The sequence below is a fragment of the Plecotus auritus genome (assembly GCF_963455305.1).
Source record: "Plecotus auritus genome assembly, chromosome: 5".
NCBI classification, from domain to species: Eukaryota; Metazoa; Chordata; class Mammalia; order Chiroptera; family Vespertilionidae; genus Plecotus; species Plecotus auritus.
Window position 1 is genome coordinate 53390091 of NC_137776.1, and position 24824 is coordinate 53414914.

The 24824-nt window shown below is 36.4% G+C and overlaps 1 protein-coding gene across 4 annotated transcripts in view; it reads left to right on the top strand.

The window, feature by feature from the left end:
* The window catches only part of LOC308247756 (sodium channel protein type 1 subunit alpha), a 129861-nt gene that overhangs the window by 72059 nt on the left and 32978 nt on the right, over positions 1-24824 (top strand). For 3 of the 4 annotated variants that reach the window (XM_080667270.1, XM_080667271.1, XM_080667269.1), the window contains 11 exons: positions 422-691; positions 3517-3580; positions 4318-4459; positions 5111-5317; positions 6788-7072; positions 12892-13272; positions 14539-14671; positions 15807-16045; positions 17588-17761; positions 18737-19093; positions 20526-21005. In XM_080667270.1, coding sequence (XP_080523396.1) covers positions 422-691; positions 3517-3580; positions 4318-4459; positions 5111-5317; positions 6788-7072; positions 12892-13272; positions 14539-14671; positions 15807-16045; positions 17588-17761; positions 18737-19093; positions 20526-21005 — 2732 coding nt within the window. The remainder of the gene's footprint in view (positions 1-421; positions 692-3516; positions 3581-4317; positions 4460-5110; positions 5318-6787; positions 7073-12891; positions 13273-14538; positions 14672-15806; positions 16046-17587; positions 17762-18736; positions 19094-20525; positions 21006-24824) is intronic. The other variant, XM_080667272.1, reaches the window with a different exon arrangement.

A 24824-nucleotide genomic window follows, 5' to 3' on the forward strand; every position in this document is an offset into this window, starting at 1 on the left:
AGGTGTATTTATACTCCAAATTACCCCCAGTTTTATATCAAAATATTTCTTACTTATAAGTAGAAATTCAAAAATATTTATTCAGGTAATTTGGTATAAAACTGACTCTAATGAAATTATGGGGCAAGTTTCATTAGCAAAAAGAGAAATACAAGACCCTTTCCCAATATAGGCTTTATGACGACCAGGAATCTTCCCTTATTTTCTCTCCAACATATTGGGATATGGCTCTTCATTTCATTGTTTCTTTCTGGAGGTCATCTCCAGAAGCACCAGCCTACCATCAAATGTTGCTTTTTCACTAGCATTGGCATCATTTTCAGACTTGTGCATGGAATCTATGTTTTCATGAAAATTGTAAGGCTTTTATTTTTTCAACCTTTTAAGTCTTCGTGGTAATGGCCTTCTTTCGTTCTTTCAGGCCTGAAGACCATCGTGGGGGCCCTGATCCAGTCTGTGAAGAAGCTCTCAGACGTCATGATCCTGACGGTGTTCTGTCTGAGCGTGTTTGCGCTGATCGGCCTGCAACTCTTCATGGGCAACCTGCGAAATAAATGTGTACAATGGCCTCCCACCAATTCTTCCCTGGAGGAGCATAGTATAGAGAAGAATATAACTGTGAATTACAATGGCACACTTGTAAATGAAACTGTCATTGAGTTTGACTGGAAATCATATATTCAAGATTCAAGTAAGAATTACTATTATGTAGATTTATTTTTCATTGTTGATCTGCCTTCCATTTATTATATTTTTTAAATGGTTGCATCACAGTTTGTAATCTCTTAATCACCATATCAATGTTTTGCACATACATTTAATTACTTCATAACTATTCTAATTTTGACTCCTAAATGGCATTTTCTGTTGTATCATCATAAGGGAGGCTGAAGAATTCAGTTAGAAATTTTCCTGGAATCTTTGGTTGCTGTACATTCTCCTTGTGCCGATTGAGACAATTAAATAACATAAGAATTTCTAAAGCCCTTTTTGAACTGTAAAGTGCTATCCAAATGTAACCCACAAAACATTAATTACAGAATGCCTTTTATGTACTAGAAACTGTACAGGATGCTGGGAAATTAATGGTGATTACACATGGCTTCAGGGTGCTTATGTTTTAGTAAGTTATTTTTATTGTCATTTTACGGAAATCAAGTGAGACCTAAAGGCAAACATTACTCTTATTCTGTATTTGTAGAATAAGAATTAAAAGTAGCATTACATAAAGTAGAAGGGAATTGGAGTCAATTAAACTTTAAAAAAGAGTAATAAAAAATGTCAAATAAGTCAGTGGATTTATGGGAATTCAGTTTATTTTTATTTCAAGAGTTCAGACCAAATAGTCAAATGTTTAAATAGTCTACTTTAAAGGATGGAAAAAATAATTGGCCTAATATCCTTTCTCTTTTAAAAGTGACAAGAAATGTAAGTCAAATTTTCTCTCTTATTTAATTTTAATATCTGCCAGTAGCAATATTTCAAAGGCAGAGAGAGTTAGAACATGATTCATGGGTAGCATGAATGTTCTTTTAGAGAAAAATATTAAATATATGAATCTTAAACTTTAGATGTACTTAAATTTAGCTATATATTATTTTGAGGTGATGCTTATGGAAAAATTTTATTATTTTAAGGTGATAGGGAAAAATCAAAGAAGGGAAGAAACATTAGTGACTGTTTTTATAAAATGTTACTGGTGGTTTGATAATTCTTATGGTAATGATAATATAATCTTAAAAATGAATCAAGTGTCTTTTTATACTTGCAGATCTAGAAAATACCTTGGTTGCTACAGATGAACTCTTCCATGATATTAATGATATGCCAACAAATAATTTACAAAGTTGTAAATATCTAGATTAAGAAAATACCTTGATTAAGAAAAATACATGTCAGAGCAGTCCATGAAATGTCCCTTATTGACTTCCTATGCCAATAAGTCCACTGATGTCATCAGCTCTCTGAATTTTTTTAAAATGTAATAACAAGGAGCTGACTATGAAGATGTCATTTAGGGTTTATTCTCTGTAGTGAAAATTTATTGGGTGCCATTTTTCATATATTCAAAGTCAAGGATATCTAAGGCCATTTTCAGCTCTAAAATTTGTTTCCTAATAATATTCCATTTGTTGAAAACATTTATTTTAAAGCAAATACAAATATAAACTAAGTAGTTTCTCTTTGAAAGTATTAGAAAATTAAATTTATTAAAATTAAAAATAAATTTATTCAGATTAAGCTTATAAATCAGTGAATTTAATTGGGAATAAAACTTTACATAAATACCTGATATCAAAAATTCCTCCAGAAACTACATATTCCTTTCACTTTGCTTAATTTTTAATAAAAGTTAAAAATTCTATCATAATTTTTCTATGTTCAAAGAAATAAAGTTGTTAGAAATGAAAATTATATTTTGCATTATGTGTTTTGTATCCCTTACAGAACTATACATAGGATAAATTTCTCTGAAAGTTTAAGATCTAGAAAATATTTCTTCTGAGAAAATCTAAAATTTTTCTTCTGAAAAATTCTTCTTACAAAATGATTATTTAATTTTGTGTTTCTCTTCTTGTTATCCCTTTACTTATTCATTCAGTAAACTTTATTGAAAGACTACTACATTCCAAATACTACAATGTGGAAATACTTAACTATTAGGCTTTCTTTAAAGGAGAAACAATATTTGTAAACAACTAATTACACTATAGGATAATGAGTATATTAATAATTGAAATATGTACATGTTATTGGCAGCACAGTGGAAGTTCTCAATTTTGCCAATCTTTAGTGGGAAAGAATTAGAGAATATCAAAGAATAATTCACAGAGTGACTCTTCAACTGAATAGCGAAAGAATCTAAGGAATTTCCAGAGACAGAAAGCTTTGATATAATGTAGTATTCATCTATAATAATTATTTAAGCTTTAGTATTTAAGATTATTTTTATTTCATTTGTTTTACATAACTTGACATGACTTACTAGTATGTATCCTTTACATAAAGACACCTATAAAAAATAAAATAAAAGTCACCTATGATATATTCTGGAAGTTGGTATAATGTAAATTATAATTAATTATTAAACTTTTAAAAATTGTGTTTAAAAATATAGAAGAACAGAAAAGATATAATACCTTTATTTTGAAACATGTGACTATTTGGAGAAGGCAAAGGAATTCATTTTACTTTTATCTACTTTTACAGAATGCAATTTTTATTTTTTAAGAGGGTTGTGGAAAAACACTGATACCTCTTAAAATATTATGTTAATAGCTATAGTTACCACTAATTTTACATTTACAAAGAACAAATGCTTTGTACTAGTAAGTATTAATCCCCTTAATGTAATATCTAACATTTGTAGGGAGAAGGGGCAAATACCTGTGTCTTTGAATTATATAGTGTATTTTAAATTACTCAGTGAACTCTAAAAGTAGTGCCTGATCTTCTTGTTCTCATTTTTCAATGTAATGCAAATGTTCATCACATGACTTTCTTTTTTCTAAATAGGATATCATTATTTTCTGGAAGGTTTTTTAGATGCTTTACTATGTGGAAATAGCTCTGATGCAGGGTAAGCCAATAATATGTGTGTGTTCCTGTATATGTGCATGTATATATACACACTTATTTTGTCTCTTTTCTGTGGAAATTGACAGATAACAGCCAACTAACTTTATTTATACTAATTTAGTATAATTATGGTTACTTATAAGGTGACAATTTATCTAAATATTACACAAGTACTTACGTTTTATAACTTTAACTCTAATGCTGTTTTTAAAAATAAGTTTTTATTGATTTCAGAAAGGAAGGGAGGGGGAGAGAGAGATAGAAACATCAATGATGAGAGAGAATCATTGATCGGCTGCCTCCTGTACACCCCACACTGGGGATCAAGCCCGCAACCCGGGCATGTGCCTGACCAGGAATTGAACCATGACCTCCTGGTTCATAGGTCGATGCTCAACCAGTGAGCCACTCCAGCCAGGCTCTAATGCTTTTTTTCTTAGATGAGCATATATGAGCCAAGAGTCAACTCTGGAGGCTTCCATAGTAGGGACAATGAAAAAGAGATAAAATGCTAATTATTGACAGAAAACAATTTTGTAAAATATTATTAGAAATTCTATGCAATATGTTAATGATGACATCAGTGGCTAGTAAAATTATGTTGTAAAAAATTGATAAAAGTATTAATTACTTATTTATCATACTTCTATTCCTTGAAATAGATGATGTTATAACATGCTACCAGAATAAAAAAAAACAGCAGAATTTCTTGTAAAACTTTCTTTTTCTCCAATACAGCCAATGTCCAGAAGGATACATATGTATGAAAGCTGGTAGAAATCCCAACTATGGCTATACAAGCTTTGATACTTTCAGTTGGGCTTTTTTGTCCCTGTTTCGACTGATGACTCAGGACTTCTGGGAAAACCTTTACCAACTGGTGAGAACCTGAAGCACCACATTTTGCATTTAAATAGAAGTATGTAAGAAAACCAAGTTAATTATGAAATTCAAACCACAGCATAATATAATAGAAAGGGCACAACTTGAAATCAGGAGATTTGAGTTCCTTTATCCTATTGATTATAACATTTATTAAGCATAGTGATGCTGGGACAGTGATTCTCTCTAATTTCCCCTGGACTCAGAAGTTACTAACCACCCTTCTGAGACACAGCTTCCCAAACAGAAGACACACCTTCTCCTTGGCTCCATTTACACCCTCAGGTATTATCTACATCCCTCAGGTGGCAGGGGATGAAAATTCATAAGCAGATGTAGAATGATGATTTCGGTTTCTTCCTTGACTTTCATTTAAGACTCAGCTCCTTGATGAAGCTCTCCATGGTATTTTACTCAATTCTGTTTTATTCTTGGTAATTCTAAGAATTCCCTCCTGGAGTTCAAAATGTGAATGCATGAGTTAGGGAAGAAGAGGTTAAGGTTAAAAAAACAAACAAAGAAGTGGGAGGGGGTGTGACCATCATTATTGTTTTTATGTCAGAATCCTTCAAAATACACAAGTAAGTTAAAAGTTGGGGCCACCAGTTAATGAAATAATATTGAAAATTAATGCTGATGTTGTTTCCAGACATTACGTGCTGCTGGAAAAACATACATGATCTTTTTTGTGCTGGTCATCTTCTTGGGCTCATTCTATCTGATAAATTTGATCCTGGCTGTGGTGGCCATGGCCTATGAGGAACAGAATCAGGCCACCATGGAAGAGGCAGAGCAGAAAGAGGCTGAATTTCAGCAGATGCTCGAACAGCTTAAAAAGCAGCAAGAGGCAGCTCAGGTAAATTCATCAAATGAAATATGTCCTGTCTCATGGTATGATATTTTTTATTGTTATGATTGTTACAAAAATACTAGAAAGAGAGAGACAGATAATTTGATTGTATTTAAGAGAAGCTGGTAGTAGAGGAGATTAGTAAAGATTTCTACAGTTTGAGCATCTATATAGATACTTTAGTCATTCTATATTTAAAATATTAACCACAATAGAACACTCTCATGCTATTTTAATCAGCTGAATATTTTTAGAATAAAAGTAAAATATGATTTTTGGGTCTTCTCAAGTGAGAGACACTTACTGAATGAGTATACTGGCATTTGGAAAAAAATCTTAAGAAATCATCTTTTCTTAGAAAAAATTTTATTGGTTATTTTAAAAATTTATTGGAAATTAAAAATGTTCACCTCTTTCTTAGAAGATATTGTTTTTAATGTGGTTCTTAATTGCCTTTCTTATGTAAATAAGGAACTCATCAAATAATATAATGTTCTCTGATATAGCAATATCCAATAGCAATATGAAAGTTATCAATTCTGTGGTGATCAGGTAACCTAAGGTTTACTTGTTCTTATAGGGATGTGTCACTATTCATAGTTCAATAAAATTCCTTTTCTATCACTTCCATCTTTCCTCACTCTTTATTTTAGAATACACACTCAGTATCTTTACCCAAGTTGATTGGGTAATATTAATTTATTTGAAGGAATCCCTGTATTGAGTGTGTTCTGGAGACAATAATAGTAATCAAACATTGCCAGCTTCATACCAGTACAAGCTGCAATAAAAAGGCTTTGTTTTGGTCCCATGCTCACATGGCCAGCAAGAACCAGTGCTGAGCTGAAGCTAGGGACTGTATTGGGGAATTGAATGTTTTGTCTTGCTTGGCAGAAACTATTGACCCTCCCCTCTCTCGTCTTCTGATAGAGCATTATGCAGGGGTGAGGAAGGGGTTTTACTACCTTCCATGGATTTTATTGACAATATTTTGAGGATATTGGACAGCCCAGTTTCAATAACTGGAGAGAGGACCTCAGCTCTTATCACATTTTTTCTGCCTTTGGATGTGACCTCAACTAACTCATCAGCTTTTCTCACAAGTGCCAGTTTCTTTTTCAGAGAAAAGAAGACAGTGCTAAGTAAATACCAATTTTTAGAGTACATGAAATCCCCAAAAGTACAATAAATATCTGTTCTTGTTGATGCCTGATTGATCCTTTTGAATATGTGGTCTGTGAAGCATAATAAAAACACAATAAATGATAGCACAGAGAACACCAAGTTAACTCTGCAAGCGTTCATTAGGTGGAAAGAAAAAATAATTTCCTCTAATAATTGCAGAGCTGCTTCTATGTAAGATCAGCTTGAGTCAGCCAAATGTATTTTTTAAATGTCATGCAAATAGTTGGGCTATTTTTTAAAAAGATAAAGTCTTCTCTAGTGCCATGCTAAAACCATTTCTCCTCAATGTAGCAGGCAGCCACTGTAACCGCCTCAGAGCATTCCAGAGAACCCAGTGCAGCAGCCAGGCTCTCAGACAGCTCATCCGAAGCCTCCAAGTTGAGTTCCAAGAGTGCTAAGGAGAGAAGAAACCGGAGGAAGAAAAGGAAACAGAAAGAACAGTCCGGTGGGGAAGAGAAAGATGAGGATGAATTCCAAAAATCTGAATCTGAAGACAGCATCAGGAGGAAAGGGTTTCGCTTCTCCATTGAAGGGAATCGCTTGACCTATGAAAAGAGGTACTCCTCCCCACACCAGGTACGGCACTACTGAGTTAAATGATGACCGGATGAAAATGAGAATGCTGAAATAGGGGGAGAATTAAATCAGACTTATGAATCTTCATCAACTGAATTGACTGTTATGTTTATTATATTTAAACCCATCCTTTCTTCACATAGTTATGAGAAAATTATACTCTCTATATATGTAAGTCTTACAGCCTGGTGTAGTTGAGACAACACTGAGTTGAAAGTGAGGAGCCCTGGATTCTCATCCTAATACTGTCTGCTGCTATTTGTAATTAATGGCATTTAATAGTTCTGATCATCAACTTTTTATTTTTATTTTTATTTTTTATGGTTTTGATTGTCATTCTTTTTTTATTTTTATTTATTTTTATTTTTATTTTTTTAAATAAATCTTTATTCAGATTATTACAATTGTTTCTCCTTTTTCCCCCCATAGCTCCCCTCCACCCGGTTCCCACCCCACCTTCTGCCCTTACCTCCCCCCCCACTGTCTTCATCCATAGGTGTATGATTTTTGTCCAGTCTCTTCCTGAACCCCCCATACCCCTTTCCCCCTGAGAATTATCAGTCCACTCCCTTTCTATGCCCCTGATTCTATTATATTCACCAAATTATTCTGTTCCTCAGGTTTTTAATTCACTTGATTTTTAGGTTCACTTGTTGATAGATATGTATTGTTGTTCATAATTTTTATCTTTACTTTTTTCTTCTTCCTCTTCTTTAAGAATACCTTTCAGCATTTCATATAATACTGGTTTGGTGGTGATGAACTCCTTTAGCTTTTTCTTATCTGTGAAGCTCTTTATCTGCCCTTCAATTCTGAATGATAGCTTTGCTGGGTAGAGTAATCTTGGTTGTAGGTTCTTGCTATTCATCACATTGAAAATTTCTTGCCACTCCCGTCTGGCCTGCATAGTTTCTGTTGAGAAATCAGCTGACAGTCATATGGGTGCTCCCTTGTAGGTAATTAACTGTTTTTCTCTTGCTGCTTTTAATATTCTTTCTTTGTCTTTTGCTCTTGGCATTTTCATTATGATGTGTCTTGGTGTGGTCCTCTTTGGATTCCTTTTGTTTGGGGTTCTGTGCGCTTCCTGGACTTGTAAGTCTATTTCTTTCACCAGGTGGGGGAAGTTTTCAGTCATTATTTCTTCAAATAGGTTTTCAGTATCTTGCTCTCTCTCTTGTTCTGGCACCCCCATAATTCTGATGTTGGTACGCTTGAAGTTGTCCCAGAGTCTTCTTACACTATCTTCAACTTTTTGGATTTTTTTTTTTTGCTTTTTGCTTTTTCGGTTGAGTGTTTTTTGCTTCTTTGTATTTCAATTCTTTGACTTGATTCTTGCGTTCCTCTAGTCTGTTTTTGGGTCTCTGTATAATATTTTTTATTTCAGTCAGTGTATGTTTAATTTCTAGTTGGTCCTTTTTCATATCTTTGAGGGTCTCGTTATATTTATTGGCCTTTTCTAGGAAATTCTTGAAAAGCCTTATAACCGTGGTTTTGAATTCTATATCCAGTCGTTTGCTTTCCTCCATTTCTTTCGTTTGTGATCTGTTTCTTTGACGCCGCATTTTCACTGCTTCCCTGAGTTGGTAGGGTAAATTTGTGTGCTAGGTTTCCTATGGCCCAGTGGGTCGGCCTCCCCAGTTAACCTGAGGTGGACACTCTTGGTGCACCCCTTTGTGGACTGTGTGTACAGCCTTGTTGTAATGAAGTCTTGATTGTTGTTGGTATCACTGGGAGGAATTGACCTCCAGGCCAGTTGGCTGTAAGGATCAGCTGTGTCTATGCTGGGAGAAGTTCGGTGCTGGAGACAGCCTTATAGGATTAGACTTGCCAAATTGCAATAGCCTCTGTGCTCAGCTTGGATGGGGTGGAGTCTCAGGGCAGAGCAGACAGTCTTGGCTTCCCGTTAGCCTTGCCCTTGCGCGCACTCGTAGACCTCTGCCTTCCCCGGCTCCTGAGTCTTCGCCCGAGAGTCCAGACTCCCCCCACAAGAGCATGGGTCCCCAGGGGCTCGCCTGGAACTGGGGTTCAGTGCAGTCAGAACTGGGGATCAGTGCAGTCAGGAGCCTCTGACTCCCTTCCACTAGGGAAAGCCTGTGGCAACCTCCGCTGCCTTTGTGCGCACTGGCGTGCGCGTCTTCAGACCTCTGCCTTCCCCGGCTCCTGAGTCTCCGCCCGAGAGTCCAGACTCCCCCCGTAAGAGCGTGGGTCCCCAGAGGATCGCCCGGAACTGAGGTTCAGTGCAGTCAGAACTGAGGTTCAGTGCAGTCGGGGGCTTCCTTCCCCCTTCCGCCAGAGAAAGTCAGCCAGGCTCTCAGCCGCCCTTCCTCTCTGCGCGCACAAAGCCCCTTTGCCGTACCTCCAATTCTCTGTGAGCTTTTCTCTTTCCTTCTAGTTGTAGAATTTTCACTCAGCCAGCTTTCCTGTGGTTCTGGATGGTGTCCGTTCTGTCTTTTAGTTGTAGTTTTGAAATTGTTGTGCGAGGCAGCAGTTTAGGTGCTTACCTATGCCGCCATCTTGGTTTCTCTCCTCTATTTTTATTTTTTTAATTTAATAAATCTTTATTGTTCAGATTATTACAATTCTTTCTCCTTTTTCCTCCCATAGCTCCCCTCCACCCGGTTCCCACCCCACCCTTTGCCCTTACCTTTCCCCACACTGTCCTCATCCATAGGTGTATGATTTTTGTCCAGTCTTTTCCTGCACCCCCCAAACTCCTTTCCCCCTGAGAATTATCAGTCCACTCCCTTTCTATGCCCCTGATTCTATTATATTCACCAAATTATTCTGTTCCTCAGGTTTTTAATTCACTTGATTTTTAGGTTAACTTGTTGATAGATATGTATTTGTTGTTCATAATTTTTCTCTTTACTTTTTTCTTCTTCCTCTTCTTTAAGAATACCTTTCAGCATTTCATATAATACTGGTTTGGTGGTGATGAACTCCTTTAGCGTTTTCTTATCTGTGAAGCTCTTTATCTGACCTTCCATTCTGAATAATAGCTTTGCTGCGTAGAGTAGTCTTGGTTGTAGGTTCTTGCTATTCCTCACCTTGAATATTTCTTGCCACTCCTGTCTGGCCTGCATAGTTTCTGTTGAGAAATCAGCTGACAATCGTATGGGTGCTCCCTTGTAGGTAATTAACTGTTTTTCTCTTGCTGCTTTTAATATTCTCTCTTTGTCTTTTGTTCTTGGCATTTTCATTATGATGTGTCTTGGTGTGGTCCTCTTTGGATTCCTTTTGTTTGGGGTTCTGTGCACTTCCTGGACTTGTAAGTCTATTTCTTTCACCAGGTGGGGGAAGTTTTCAGTCATTATTTCTTCAAATAGGTTTTCAGTATCTTGCTCTCTCTCTTGTTCTGGCACCCCAATAATTCTGATGTTGGTACGCTTGAAGTTGTCCCATAGGCTTCTTACACTATCTTCAACTTTTTGGATTCTTTTTTCTTTTTTTTTGCTTTTCCAGTTGAGTGTTTTTGCTTCTTTGTATTTCAAATCTTTGACTTGATTCTTGTGTTCCTCTAGTCTGCTGTTGGGTCTCTGTATAATATTTTTTATTTCAGTCAGTGTATGTTTAATTTCTAGTTGGTCCTTTTTCATATCTTCGAGGGTCTCGTTATATTTATCAGCCTTTTCTAGGAAATTCTTGAAAAGCCTTATAACCGTGGTTTTGAATTCTATATCCAGTCATTTGTTTTCCTCCATTTCTTTCGTTTGTGATCTGTTTCTTCGTCTCCCCATTTTTCACTGCTTCCCTGAGTTGGTAAGGTAGGTTTGTGTGCTAGGTTTCCTATATGGCCCAGTGGGTCGGCCTCCCCAGTTAACCTGAGGTGGACACTTTTGGTGCACCCCTTTGTGGACTGTGTGTACAGCCTTGTTGTAATGAAGTCTTGATTGTTGTTGGTATCACTGGGAGGTATTGACCTCCAGGCCAGTTGGCTGTGAGGATCAGCTGTGTCTACACTGGGAGATTTTCGGTGTTGGATACAGCCTTATAGGATTAGCCTTGCCAGATTGCAAAGGTCTCTGTGCTCAGCTTGGAAGGGGTGGAGTCTCAGGGAGGAGCAGATAGTCTTGGCTTCCCGTCAGCCCTGCCCTTGCACGAATCTCCAGACCTCTGCCTTCAGTGGTTTCCGAGTTTCTGCCTTACAGTCCAGATTTCCCCCGTAAGAGCGTGGGTCCCCAGGGGCTCGCCCGGAACTGCGGTTCAGTGTAGTCAGAACTGGGGTTCAGTGCAGTCAAGAGCTTCCGACTCCCTTCCGCTAGGGATAGCCTGTGGTAACCTCCACAGTCAGTCTTTGTGCGCACTTGCACCTCCAGACCCCTGCTGCCGCAGCTCCTTTGAGTCTCCAAGTCTCCGAGTCTCCGTGTGCCTTTCTCTCTACCTGACAGTCCAAACTCCCCCTGTATGAGCCTGGGTCCACAGAGTTTTGCTTGGAACTGAGGTTCAGTGCAGTTGGAACTGGGGTTCAGTGCAGTCGGCAGCTTCCTTCCCCCTCCCACCAGAGAAAGCCAGCCAGGCACTCCGCCGCCCTTCCTCTCTGCGCGCATGTGTCTCCGTACCTCAGCTCTTTGCTGCTCCTCCATGAGCTTTCCTCTTTCCTTCTAGTTGTAGAATTTCCACTCAGCCAGCTTTCCTGTGGTTCTGGATTGTGTCCGTTCTGTCTTTTAGTTGTAGTTTTGAAATTGTTGTGCGAGGCAGCAGTTTAGGTGCTTACCTATGCCGTCATCTTGGTATCTCTTTGATCATCAACTTTTTAAAATTAAATTTATTGGGGTGACATTGGTTAATGAAATTATATAGGTTTCAGGAGTACAATTCTGTAATACATCAGTAAATTGTATTGTGTGTTCGCCACCCCAAGTTAAGTCTCCTTCCATTACCATTTATGCCCTCTTTCCTCGGCTTTTTGTTCTTGTTGTTAATCAACATTGATTTTTAGAGAGAGTGGAAGGGAAGGAAGGGGGGAGAGAAAGAGAAACATATATGTAAAAGAGACAAATCGATTGGTTGCCTGACACACGTTCCCAGACCAAGGCTGGGGATCAGACCTACAACCCAGGTACATGCTCTTGACCGGGAATCAAACCCATGACCCATTAGTGTGAGGGCCAATACTCCAACCACTTAGCAACAGCAGCCAGGGCTCCTCAGCTTTTTTAGTGGAAAAAAAAAGTGGATTTTGGACTAGCTAATCAGTCTTTTTGGTCATCTTATACTGGTCCCCCCACCCCAATTTCTTTATAAAACATCATGTGTGCTTCTGAAAATATGAGTCATGGTATACTTTATCGAAAAGTTCATCAGTCTGATTTCAGAAATTTTGACTTCAAGTTCCAAGATACTGAGCCTTATAGATGAAGCAGACATTATGATTAATTTAAAGTGATTTTAGAAAGATGTACTAAAGCAATTTGTGAAAGGTGATGAAATTCCTTGGAAGGAAAGAGCAATGAAAACAAAGGTAGCCTTATTACGGCTATGCTACTGATATTTATTGATAGTTTACAATGTCCATAGTAATATTCCAATGATGCTTCCTTTTCAATTTGAAAAATGGTAGCTCAGGGTTCTGTTTTTCAATATCTTTAAGTTGCAGTCTGTCTCCCCATTCATTAATCTCCAGGACTCGAAACCTTCTCTTATAAAACAAATTTAACTTAATCTGAAATGCACATAAAATGAAAATGTTATTAATCAAAAGGAATGAATCATGAATGCTAAAATCTCCTTCAACTTAACCTTGCAGATTAAAAACACATTTCAAATGGCTATATTAATATGATTTTACTTACTTTTTTCTATTTGGTTTCCAACTTTAGTCTTTGTTGAGCATCCGTGGCTCCATCTTTTCTCCAAGGCGCAATAGCAGAACAAGCCTTTTCAGCTTTAGAGGTAGAGCGAAGGATGTGGGATCAGAGAATGACTTTGCTGATGATGAGCACAGCACCTTTGAGGATAATGAGAGCCGGAGGGACTCCTTGTTTGTGCCCCGACGACATGGAGAACGACGCAACAGTAACCTAAGTCAGACCAGCCGGTCATCCCGGGTGCTGGCAGTGTTTCCAGCGAGTGGGAAGATGCACAGCACTGTGGATTGCAATGGTGTGGTTTCCTTGGTTGGTGGACCCTCGGTTCCTACATCGCCTGTTGGACAGCTTCTGCCAGAGGTGATAATAGATAAGCCAGCTACTGATGACAATGTAAGGAAGTTTTAAACAGTTCAGGCATGGCTGGCCTCTTACTGCTACACCAGCCAGTGTTTCTACAGAATGGAACCCCTTGAGAATGATTCCTGGTTGGTCAAGCTGTGAATGCACATGCATCCTGTAATAGCTTTGTAGACTAACCAACTAAAACTTAAAGCCTCAACACTCTCTTGCATAACACATGAATGCACTTACTTATTAAACACGCTAAGGATAAATTAGACACAATCATAAGTTACTGTCTCCAGTTGGAGGATTTGCTATATACACCCATGCTGAACTTAGATAGTAGGGCATCTTCTAAAGCCTGGTATAAAAGTGAATGGATGATGTCCATGTTTAAGTGTAAAGGGTGTATAATAAATCTTTCCAACAGTCTTCAATATAGCCCTGCTTTAGTTTAGAAGATTTTTAAGAACACTGTGCCTAAATACATAGCTTCATTGTTCTCTTAAAATTTCTAGTACTCATATTTGTCTTACTGAAAAAAAAATGCTGATATAGGCTTTCTCAAAACATCTTAATAAAAAGAAACAAATAAATGATTAATACAGACAGGTAAAATAATTGTCTGTGTTCAAAGGTATGTTATATGTTTGTGATGCATACCCTGCTGATGAAGAATTTCTAAATACATGCTGCCTCATTGGACTGTTGACTCCCTTGGAAATACATCAGCATGATGAGGCATGATTAAGTCAGTATCAGATGACTTATTGCTTTGGTACCCTGGATGAAACTGTTGTCCATGCAGCATGTGTGTGTGTGTGTGTTCTTTAAACATACATTTTGTGTTGTCAGTGACCATCTAGTCTTGTGCTCAGAAACTGAGATGACAATTACATGTGTTATGATCATTTGTATTTCTTTAAAAATAAATGGCTTCCTTTCTCAAAAGAAAATGCCCTAATCATTTATATGAATTTTTCAAGTTGTTAGTTTTTCACTATTGGTTCTAAAATAAAGGTAACTGTTAAATATGTCTCTCAAGAGATTATCAACTATATCTAAATTGCATCATGTCTCATAAAATTATGAAATCAGAAGGTTTAAAAAAACTCAGTTTTGCTGTATGGCTAAACAGTTGACAGTTTGGACACTCCAGGTTAATTATACAATAAGTCAGCAATATCTGCCATCACCAACTAAATATGAAAGTGCATGATGCATGTGTTTCATGCAATTCACTGTGTCACGTTAGTTGTTTACTCATCATATTGTTCAAGTTAATTATTTAATACATCAGCATTTTCTTTACAGGGAACAACTACTGAAACTGAAATGAGAAAAAGACGGTCAAGTTCTTTCCATGTGTCCCTGGATTTTCTAGAAGATCCTTCCCAAAGGCAAAGAGCGATGAGTATAGCCAGCATTTTAACAAATACAGTAGAAGGTCTGTAACAAATTTCATTCAATTCATTTTACTAAACTTGTAGTCTCTTTTGAAACAAGTATCTTTATCTGTTCATTGGAAGCAGTATATTCTGAGGAGAATATAGTAGGTCTTATTCAAGAGTTATTATTTGTTATACCTACTTAGAAGTCCTAGGAGCTTTAAAAAAATTCTTTAAACTCAGTCATATTGGACCTCTAACAAATGTTTTCCTGTGTGTGGAAAATCCTTGAAAATGCAGAATAAGCATTTCTTTTTAAAAAAGAGTTAATATAAGTTTATTTTATTTTATTTTTAATCTTTATTGTTGAAAGTGTTACATAGGTCTTCCTTTTTCCCCCATTAACCTCTTCCAGCCCACTCCCGTCCTCCCTGCCCAGGCCCTCGCCGTCCCATTGTCTGTGTCCAAGGATTATGCATATATGCATACAAGTTCTTAGTTGATCTCTTCCCACCTGCCCTACCCCGCCTTCTCTCTGAGGTTCAACAGTCTGTTCATGCTTCTATGACTCTGGGTCTATTTTTGATTATCAGTTTATTTGGTTCATTAGATTCCACATATGAGTGAGATCATGTGAATAAGCATTTCTATTAGGGGTTTATAATCCCATTAGTCATAGTGATCCTCTCTTCTGTTCTACTTACTTTAAGACTTCCAACATCAACCCAAATACTCTCAAGATTGCAAGAGAGAAGTAGGTCATTTTTGCAAAATAAAAACAAATTTAAAAAATTATTCTTGGCTCATGTTGATCCCTACCCTTTCTCTTACAGCCAGAGGATAATAGCTTAGCCAGATATTAACACATAATGACACTTCCCCCATCCATGTTTCTATTGAGACTTCATTTAAAAGATGATTCATTTAAGTTAAAGGCTGAACCACATTATCAATACATACAAGGAAAAAAAACTATTCTATGCTACTTCTGTTCTATGTGTATATCTAAAGAAATATCTTTAGGATCTAAAGAATAAATACTTTAGGTTTTTGTTTTGTTGTAAGTACAAAAGGGGTTGACTCCGTAGCAATGGGAAACATGTTGATTACTGAAAAGAAGTCTAGTGGATCTGAAATAAATGTGTGTATAAAATAAATCTTTTGGTGGTGGTTCTTTTTTTTTTTTCTATCTAGAACTTGAAGAATCCAGGCAGAAATGCCCACCCTGTTGGTACAAATTTGCCAACATATTCTTAATCTGGGACTGTTCACCATATTGGTTAAAAGTGAAACATATTGTCAACCTGGTTGTGATGGACCCATTTGTTGACCTGACCATCACCATCTGTATTGTCTTAAATACTCTTTTCATGGCCATGGAACACTACCCCATGACAGCTCATTTCAATCATGTGCTTACAGTAGGAAACTTGGTAAGCATATTAGAAAGTAAATGTGTTCAGTCTTTGATTTTTTTTGTTTGAGAAACTGTTTACATTTAATAGCTTATAGCAGTCTTTCCACCACACTTCCTACTCCAGGATCCCAAAAGATAGGAAATATATCTAGCTGGCTACACTATACATTTTGCCAATAATAATAGCCCTTGATGTCAGAGCAAAAAACTGAGAAATGTAATAGGCATAGGACTATTTGAAAAGTCAATATTGATACAGTATTTATAATATTTTTAAGATGGAGAAACAGTTTAAGGACACACTTTTTGAAATAATATTATCATAGTTCCCCTACCGGTAGAAAACTAAAATAAAATTGTAGATCTTTTTATCTTGCCTGGCCATCACCATTATTAGCAAAAATTTAACCAGTCAAAACATCTCCAGCTTTTCCACTTCCAGGATCTAGGTAGGACATATATTGTTTTATCCATCTATTCTATATCAAAACTATAAAATATTGAAATTGTCCAGTACATTTTGTGTATTATATGATTAACAAGGCCATTTTGGTTGAAGGTTGCCACTTGATTCTTTCTCTTCTGTGCTTAAAAAACATAAATTATTAAGTTGTTTGTCAATTGACTCAACTTAGGAATATTAGTTTTTATTTGCTGAAAGAGGGCTCTAAAGTAATGCATGCATTTGCCGTATTTGTTTTGAGATTTAGGATTTTTTATGGTAAAAGCAGAACATGTAAAATGTACTGAATTGTAGTATTTACCTTTTCAAAGCACTAGGGTTTATACTTTGGAAGTAAGTTTATTTTTTCATGTGCTTAACAAATTGATAATAGTAATATTATATTATTATAATGATATTATATTATTATAATAGATATACATATTTAATAACTATCTGATTTGAGGGAAATGAGAATAAACTTATAGATAAATAAAATTGTTCCTGGGCAAAATCTTGTCAGTACCTGTGCTGAGTGAAGTCTGGAAAAAAGGCAGTTTGATTTAATGAGTAGAACATTGTTTAAAAAATAGATTTGCACTCAAATCCTAGTTTTCCCATTTTCTAATTGTATGATACCAGGCAACTCATTGACCCCATCTAAAGTCCACTTTCCTCAACACTAAGGTAATTATAATACTTGCCTTAGCCATTAAATAAATTTCTGTGAGGCCCGGCCAGCATGGCTCAGTGGTTGAGCATCAACCCATGAACCAGGAGGTCACGGTTCAATTCCTGGTCAGGGCATGTGTCGTCAGAGCACATGTCCAGGTTGTGAGCTTGATCCCCAGTGTAGGGCCAGCAGGAGGCAGCCGATCAATGATTCTGATTATTGATGTTTCTATCTCTCTCTCCCTCTCCCTTCCTTTCTGAAATCAATAAAAATATTTTTTTAAAACTTCTGTGAGAATAAAATGAATTAATGTTTACGAGAGCCTTTTATCAATTATAATTGTGTAAGCTAGCAATAGAATCATTATGGGGAAAGTAGCATAAGCTTTTTGTTCTAAGAGCAAATATTGTGTCAGTCTACTTTATCTTTTGTTTTGATCTTAGGTTTTCACTGGGATCTTTACAGCAGAAATGTTTCTGAAAATTATTGCCATGGATCCTTACTATTATTTCCAAGAAGGATGGAATATCTTTGATGGTTTTATTGTGACCCTTAGCCTGGTAGAACTTGGCCTCGCCAATGTGGAAGGATTATCAGTTCTCCGTTCATTTCGATTGGTAAAAACAAACAAACAAACAAAAACAGCAACAACAAAATCTTTCCAGGGTTTTTGCATAACACTATTATAGATTTGAACACACAACCACTAACATTTTCATTTTTTGTGTAACATTTGCATTGTCAGAAACTGTTCTTAAATGGATAAAATTTCCTCATTTCAAAAAGTGTTTATTGCAAAAAGTATAGTCATGTAAAGTTTAATATATTTCTCAGTTACCATTCTGACTAATTATTGTTTCTAGAGATAACTACAGTCAATATTTCTGGATCTAAAAAATATTTATAATGAAAATGTATCCCATTTTAGTAGTAACTTAAAATATAAACAACCCTTTGTAACAATGGATAATGATCAGATACAAGATGTGCAGGCAGAAACTTTTTCTAATTCTACCTTTGGAAAATGAGCTTCTTCTCAAAAATCACAGGAGAGAAAGCTGCAGGGTTACTTAACATGCCCATTGATTCACATATATGTTCTTACACATCAGGGAAAGAATTATAATCATGGGAAATATTCCAAAATTTAAAATGCAGGCACATCTATCTATGGCAGTGCCTCAAAGGAGCATTAATAAATAATAAATACTTTTCTCCACTTATAGTAGAACTCAGTATGATGTTACTTGCATGCTGTTAACAAATAAGTATCAGCAGAAATCATTGCAATTCCGATGTTAATATTAGTGTCAGGCCTAGTTTGGCTTATAACCACCTTCACTAAACAAATTAAGCACATTTGGACCCCACATAAGCATTAAACATCTACTCTTAGGGAAAATGATCTACATGGTTAAAATATGTAAGGACCAGATTCTTGTTAGAGGGTCCAAAATTACGCATGAGCCTGAGAGGGTTCAAAGGCAGGGCAGATGTTATAACAGATTCAATATTAACCATCATTTCTTGATAAACCATAATATACATAACCATCTTAAAGGTCATGATAATTTTTTATTTTTATTTTCCAGCTTCGAGTTTTCAAGTTGGCAAAATCTTGGCCAACATTAAACATGCTAATAAAGATCATCGGCAACTCAGTGGGAGCTCTGGGTAACCTCACCTTGGTGTTGGCCATCATTGTCTTCATTTTTGCTGTGGTTGGCATGCAGCTCTTTGGTAAAAGCTACAAAGATTGTGTCTGCAAAATCAATGAAGACTGTACTCTCCCACGTTGGCACATGAATGACTTCTTCCACTCCTTCCTGATTGTGTTCCGCGTGCTGTGTGGAGAGTGGATAGAGACCATGTGGGACTGCATGGAGGTCGCTGGTCAAGCCATGTGCCTTACTGTCTTCATGATGGTCATGGTCATTGGAAACCTGGTGGTATGCACCCATTTAAGATATGTATTTCAGAAATAGATTAAGAGCACAATAGAATGGTGACATTTTATCCAAAACAAAAACTATGATTAATAATTTTGAAAGTCTCTTACCTTGCATATGCTTATAGTCACATTTTGACAACATAGCAATATAGCAGGGACTCTACAGTAATACTCAACACCACTTTGTCAATCATGTCATCACATTTATTATGTGAATTTCTATACAGTATCATATTGAAGACAGGCCTAATAGGATATGTTGGAACATTCAGAGACAAGAGAAGGAAAAGTCTGGAATCAATTTAGAGAAAACCCACTCTTACTTGCTAGTTTAGAACTAAAAAGTAAAGCCTTTAAGTGTTCATACTGATTTTACCATTTTCTTGTCCCTTCATGGCAATAGTAACAGTCACTCTCTGGATTAGCCAATTCTCTAGTGGCTCTCAGTCAAAACAAGGGTTGCCTAATAAGTCCTGAGGTTACCTGAATCGAGTAACTGATCAACTCTTCTTTCTCTTTAAACTTGGAATATTAATTACTTTTTATAGTATAGAAATAGATAATATATTCCAAAGGACATATACATTAGTGTGTCAGTCTTATGGAAATATTAGGAACAAATAGTTCTCCTAATTAATAAACAGTTCTAATTAGTCAATTAGTTCAATTAGTGAGGTATGAAAAATATAATAGATTAAGAAAATAAGTGTCAATGATTATGTTAAACCCCTAATTCTCATTCTGGGTCATAATGGTCATATTTCAATTAATGTCCAATGCAATATCACTCTTTATCAATAAAGAAACCATAGAATGGCCCTAACTGGTTTGGCTCAGTGGATAGAGCGTCAGCCTGGGGACTCAAGGGTCCCAGGTTCGATTCCAGTCAAGGGCATGTACCTTAGTTGTGGGCACATCCCCAGTAGGGAGTGTGCAGGAGGCAGCTGATCGATGTTTCTAACTCTCTCTCCCTCTCCCTTCCTCTCTGTAAAAAATCAATAAAATATATTTAAAAAAAAAAAGAAAAAGAAACCATAGAATGTATTTAAATTCATAATTGCAAGCATTAGTGATTTTTAAGTTCAGGGCTCTTGTACAAGTACACACATCAATCTGTTTTCTTATAACCACACAATTTTAAACTTAGCTAAACCTTAGGGCATCTCATTCAACTTCTCATTCTATAAGTGAGAGAACTTGAGACCAACAGAAAATCATCTCTTTGCCCAATGATGTATGTGTAGGGAAATAGCTATTGAGCAGGATCAAAAATTCAAATCGCCCAATCTCTAATCACTGTACTGTGGTGTTCCTTTCTTGTCTAGTTGTTAGAACTTATAGTTTCCTCTACACTTAGAGGAATAAGTGATGTTCATCTGCTATTCTTTATATTGGGGTGAAATCACAATCATGTTTATATTATTTTTAAGGTCCTGAACCTCTTTCTGGCCTTGCTTCTGAGTTCATTTAGTGCAGACAACCTTGCAGCCACTGATGACGATAATGAAATGAACAATCTCCAAATTGCTGTGGAGAGGATGCATAAAGGAATCGCTTATGTGAAGAGAAAAATATATGAATTTATTCAACAATCCTTCGTTAGAAAGCAAAAGATTTTAGATGAAATTAAGCCACTTGATGATCTACACAATAAAAAAGAAAGCTGTATGTCCAATCATACAGAAATTGGGAAAGAACTTCGCTATCTTAAAGATGTAAATGGAACCACAAGTGGAATAGCAACTGGCAGCAGTGTTGAAAAATACATTATTGATGAAAGTGATTACATGTCATTCATAAACAATCCCAGTCTTACTGTGACTGTACCAATTGCTGTAGGAGAGTCTGACTTTGAAAATTTAAACACAGAGGACTTCAGTAGTGAATCAGATCTGGAAGAAAGCAAAGAGGTAAGATTTTGAAGTTGTGGGTAGATATGAATATGTATGTGTATTTATAATTACATATTTTCCATCTAGATTTTTTTGCCATCATATAAGGTTTTATTTCACTGAGAAATCAAAGATTTAAGACCAGGAAAATGATTGATAAATTGAAGAATAATATAGTTTTTGTGTAAATTTTCTCATTTTTATTAATGGATATTTGTTAGATGGTGAATAAGTGAATGATCCCAGGAATGAATAAGGGTCATCTGGTTTAATACATATGATAACTTTGAAAGGAATGTGTTATTATTCTAACTTTTCAGATAAAAAATTAGCTTATGTAGCTTAAAGTCATATAACAAATGAGGGGTATAGATGAGAATTGAACTTATAGTCTTTGTTTACAGGGTCTGTATATCTTCCATTGCATCACATTGTCTCATATACATGGAAGAGAACTTAACAAGAAGAAATATTCTATATATATCTTCCAATTAAAATTATAGTGACCTATGTGTTAATCTTCCAGGATGCCATAGAATATGTTGTACATTGCATGGCTTAAGCAACCAAAATATATTCTCTCACATTTCTGGAGACTGTAAAGTTCAAGATCAAGTGATAGCAGGGTCAGTGTCTGGTGAGAGTGCTCTCCTGGGGTTGCAGATGGCTGCCTTCGCACTGTGTGCTCACCTGGCCTTTCCTTAATATGCATGTGTGGAGAGAGAAAGAGCTCTGGTGAGCCCTGTTGGTTTAGGACCCCACCCTTAGGATCTCCTTTAACCTTTATCAATACCTCACAGGCCCTACCTCCAAATACAGTCATGCTGGGAGTTAGAGCTACAAGAAATTAATCGTAGGGGCACACAATTTAATCCATAGCAACTTAATTAGAAATATTAAGATAAAACTCTAGTGGATATGAAAGATAATTCAAAGGAAGTCTAGAATAAAGCACCGTCACTTCCCATTTATTGTGGGGAAATCTCAAAAACAGAAAAATGCTCTTTAGTGTATATTGTCTAAATTATTTTCTTTTTTAATTAAAATATATATATTTATTGATTTCAGAAAGGAAGGAAGAGAGAGAGAGAGAGAAATAGAAACATCAGTGATGAGAGAAAATCATTGATTGGCTGCCTCCTGCACACCCCACACTGGGGATGGAGCCCACAACCCAGGCATGTGCCCTGACTGGGAATAGAACTCTGACCTCCTGGTTCATAAGTTGATGCTCAACCACTGAGCCATGCCAGCCAGGCTAATTAAAAATTTTAATGTTGACATTATTGCAAGTATCTTCCTTTTTCCCTTCCTTTGCCTACCTCAATCCACCTTCTCCTTCCCCTCCCTTGGCCTTCACTACACTCATGTCCATGGGGTTTGCATAAATGTTTTTTTAACTAATCTCTTCACCTTCTTTATCCAATCACCATCACCCCTCTCCTCAGGCACCCACCAGGCTGTTCCATGTATCCATTATTTTGGTTCCACTTTATTCATCAGTTTATTTTGTTCATTTGGTTCCACATATTAGTGAAATCATCTGGTATTTGTCTTTCTCTGATTGGCTTATTTCACTTAGCATAATACTCTCTAGTTCCATCCATGCTAATAGCAAAGGATAAGAGTTCCTTCTTTTTTACAGCCATGTTGTATTCCATTGTGTAAATGTACCACAGCTTTTTAATCCACTCACCTGCTGATCAGCACTTGGATTATTTCCAGATCTTAGCTATTGTAAATAATGCTGCTATGAACATAGGGTTGCAAATATTTTCTGATTGGTGTTTCAGGATTCTTAGGATATATTCCTAAGAAGTGGCATCACTGAGTCAAAAGGCAGTTTCATTTTTTGAGGAAACTCATACTGTTTTCTACAGTGATTGCACCAGTTTGCATTCCCACCAATAGTGCATTGGGTTCCCTTTTCTCTATATCCTTGCCAGCACTTGTTGTTTGTTGATTTATTGATAGGAGCCATTCTGTGAGGTGATACGTATATTAAAAACTATATAATACTGTTACGAAAATTATTACCATTTATTCAGTAAGCACATGCCAAGCATTTCTCATGTGTTATCTGGTTTGATCCCTATAGCAACTATGTGAAGTAGGGATCATTTTATAAATTAGAAACTAAAGTTTAAGGAATCAAGTTAATTGCCTAAGGTCTATAAAACAGTTATTGTGACTCAAACCCAAGCTTGTCTAAGTAAAAAGAGAACTAAACTCTTTCAGTAGACACATTAAATATTTGTTAACTAGAGACCTGACACAGGTAGGGTCCCTATGCCTGGCCAGTGATCAGGGCCGATCATATTCCCTGCCTCCCAGCCTCCCCACCTCCTCCTTCCCTCACTCCCTCAGCACCCCGCCATGTTCCACGCCGCCCCCTGGTGGTCAGTGCATGTCATAGCAAGCGATCGAACGCCCGGTCTCCCAGTCGAACTCCAGAGGGGACAATTTGCATATTAGCCTTTTATTATATAGTACTAGAGGCCCAATGCATGAAATTAGTGCAAGGGGCTTGGCCTCCGCCACGGTGGCAGCTGCCTCTGCCTCGGCCCCCGCCACCGCAGCTTCGTCCAGAAGGTCGAAGGCCATCAGGAAGGTCGTCAGGAAGGTCGTCAGGAAGGTGGTCTGGTCTAATTAGCATATTACACTTTTATTATTATAGATTATATTATTTAACTTTAAAAATTAATGTCAAAACACTAGTGACTCTGCTCAATTCAGCAAAATGAATTTAACAATGGAAATTACTCATTTGGTTTACAATTTTGTTTTCTAGCCTGGGAATTATTAATGAATTTTACAGATTTTTTTTTTTTGGTGTCTAACTTATTTGCATTACAATAATTTTCTGTTGGTCTAATATATGATGGAATGTTATGTTTCTTTTGTTACTTTAAAGCTAATCATTGATACAAAAATTCATGTTAAAAAGCAGAATTTAGAATATATTAGAGTTTTATTCCTCCACCATCACCTCTACTCTGGGCAAGTGTTTGACTATCACTAGATTTCACAATGAGAACAATTCAATATTTAGTAAATGTGAATAATCTACTGAAGATTGTCATTCTAACATACAGATTGATGAAGAAATCACCTGGGTTTTAGGGATGATGTGGGAATTAATGACAATATTTAATTTTTCTAGCTGCTCTGTGAAAATACTAAATCTCTGTACAGTATTTTTTCCTTTGATATTATATGGGTGTTTTGTTGAGAGTCTTTAATAGAGGCCATTTTAAATTTTAATATGCTTAGTGTACATTGGAAATATTTACTAATGCACAATATACACAATGAAATATTAATATTGTTGAGGTTGTAGAACATCTCATTTATGTATGACTTACGATTATATATATATATATATATATATATATATCTTAAATATATAACAATAGTGAAAAATTCACCTTTAAAATAGTACATGCCTTAGCTTTAAAATTAAGTATTTTTTTCAAAAACAATATATATAGACACATACATATTCTGTACCCTTTTGACCCCTAAATTCCAGATTTATTTTTTAAAATATGTTTTTATTCATTTCAGAAAGGAAGGGAGAGGGAGAGAGAGACAGAAACATCAATGATGAGAAAGAATCATTGATCGGCTGCCTCCTGCATGCCCCACACTAAGGATTGAGCTCAGGCATGTGCCCTGACCTGGAATTGAACTGTGACCTCCTGGTTTATAGGTCGAAGCTCAACCACTGAGTCACACCAGCTGGGCCCACTTTATTTTTAATATATTTTAGCACGTATTATTAATTGAACTTCTATTAAGCCCTATAGATAAGCCCCCTCTAACAAACCAAGTCTA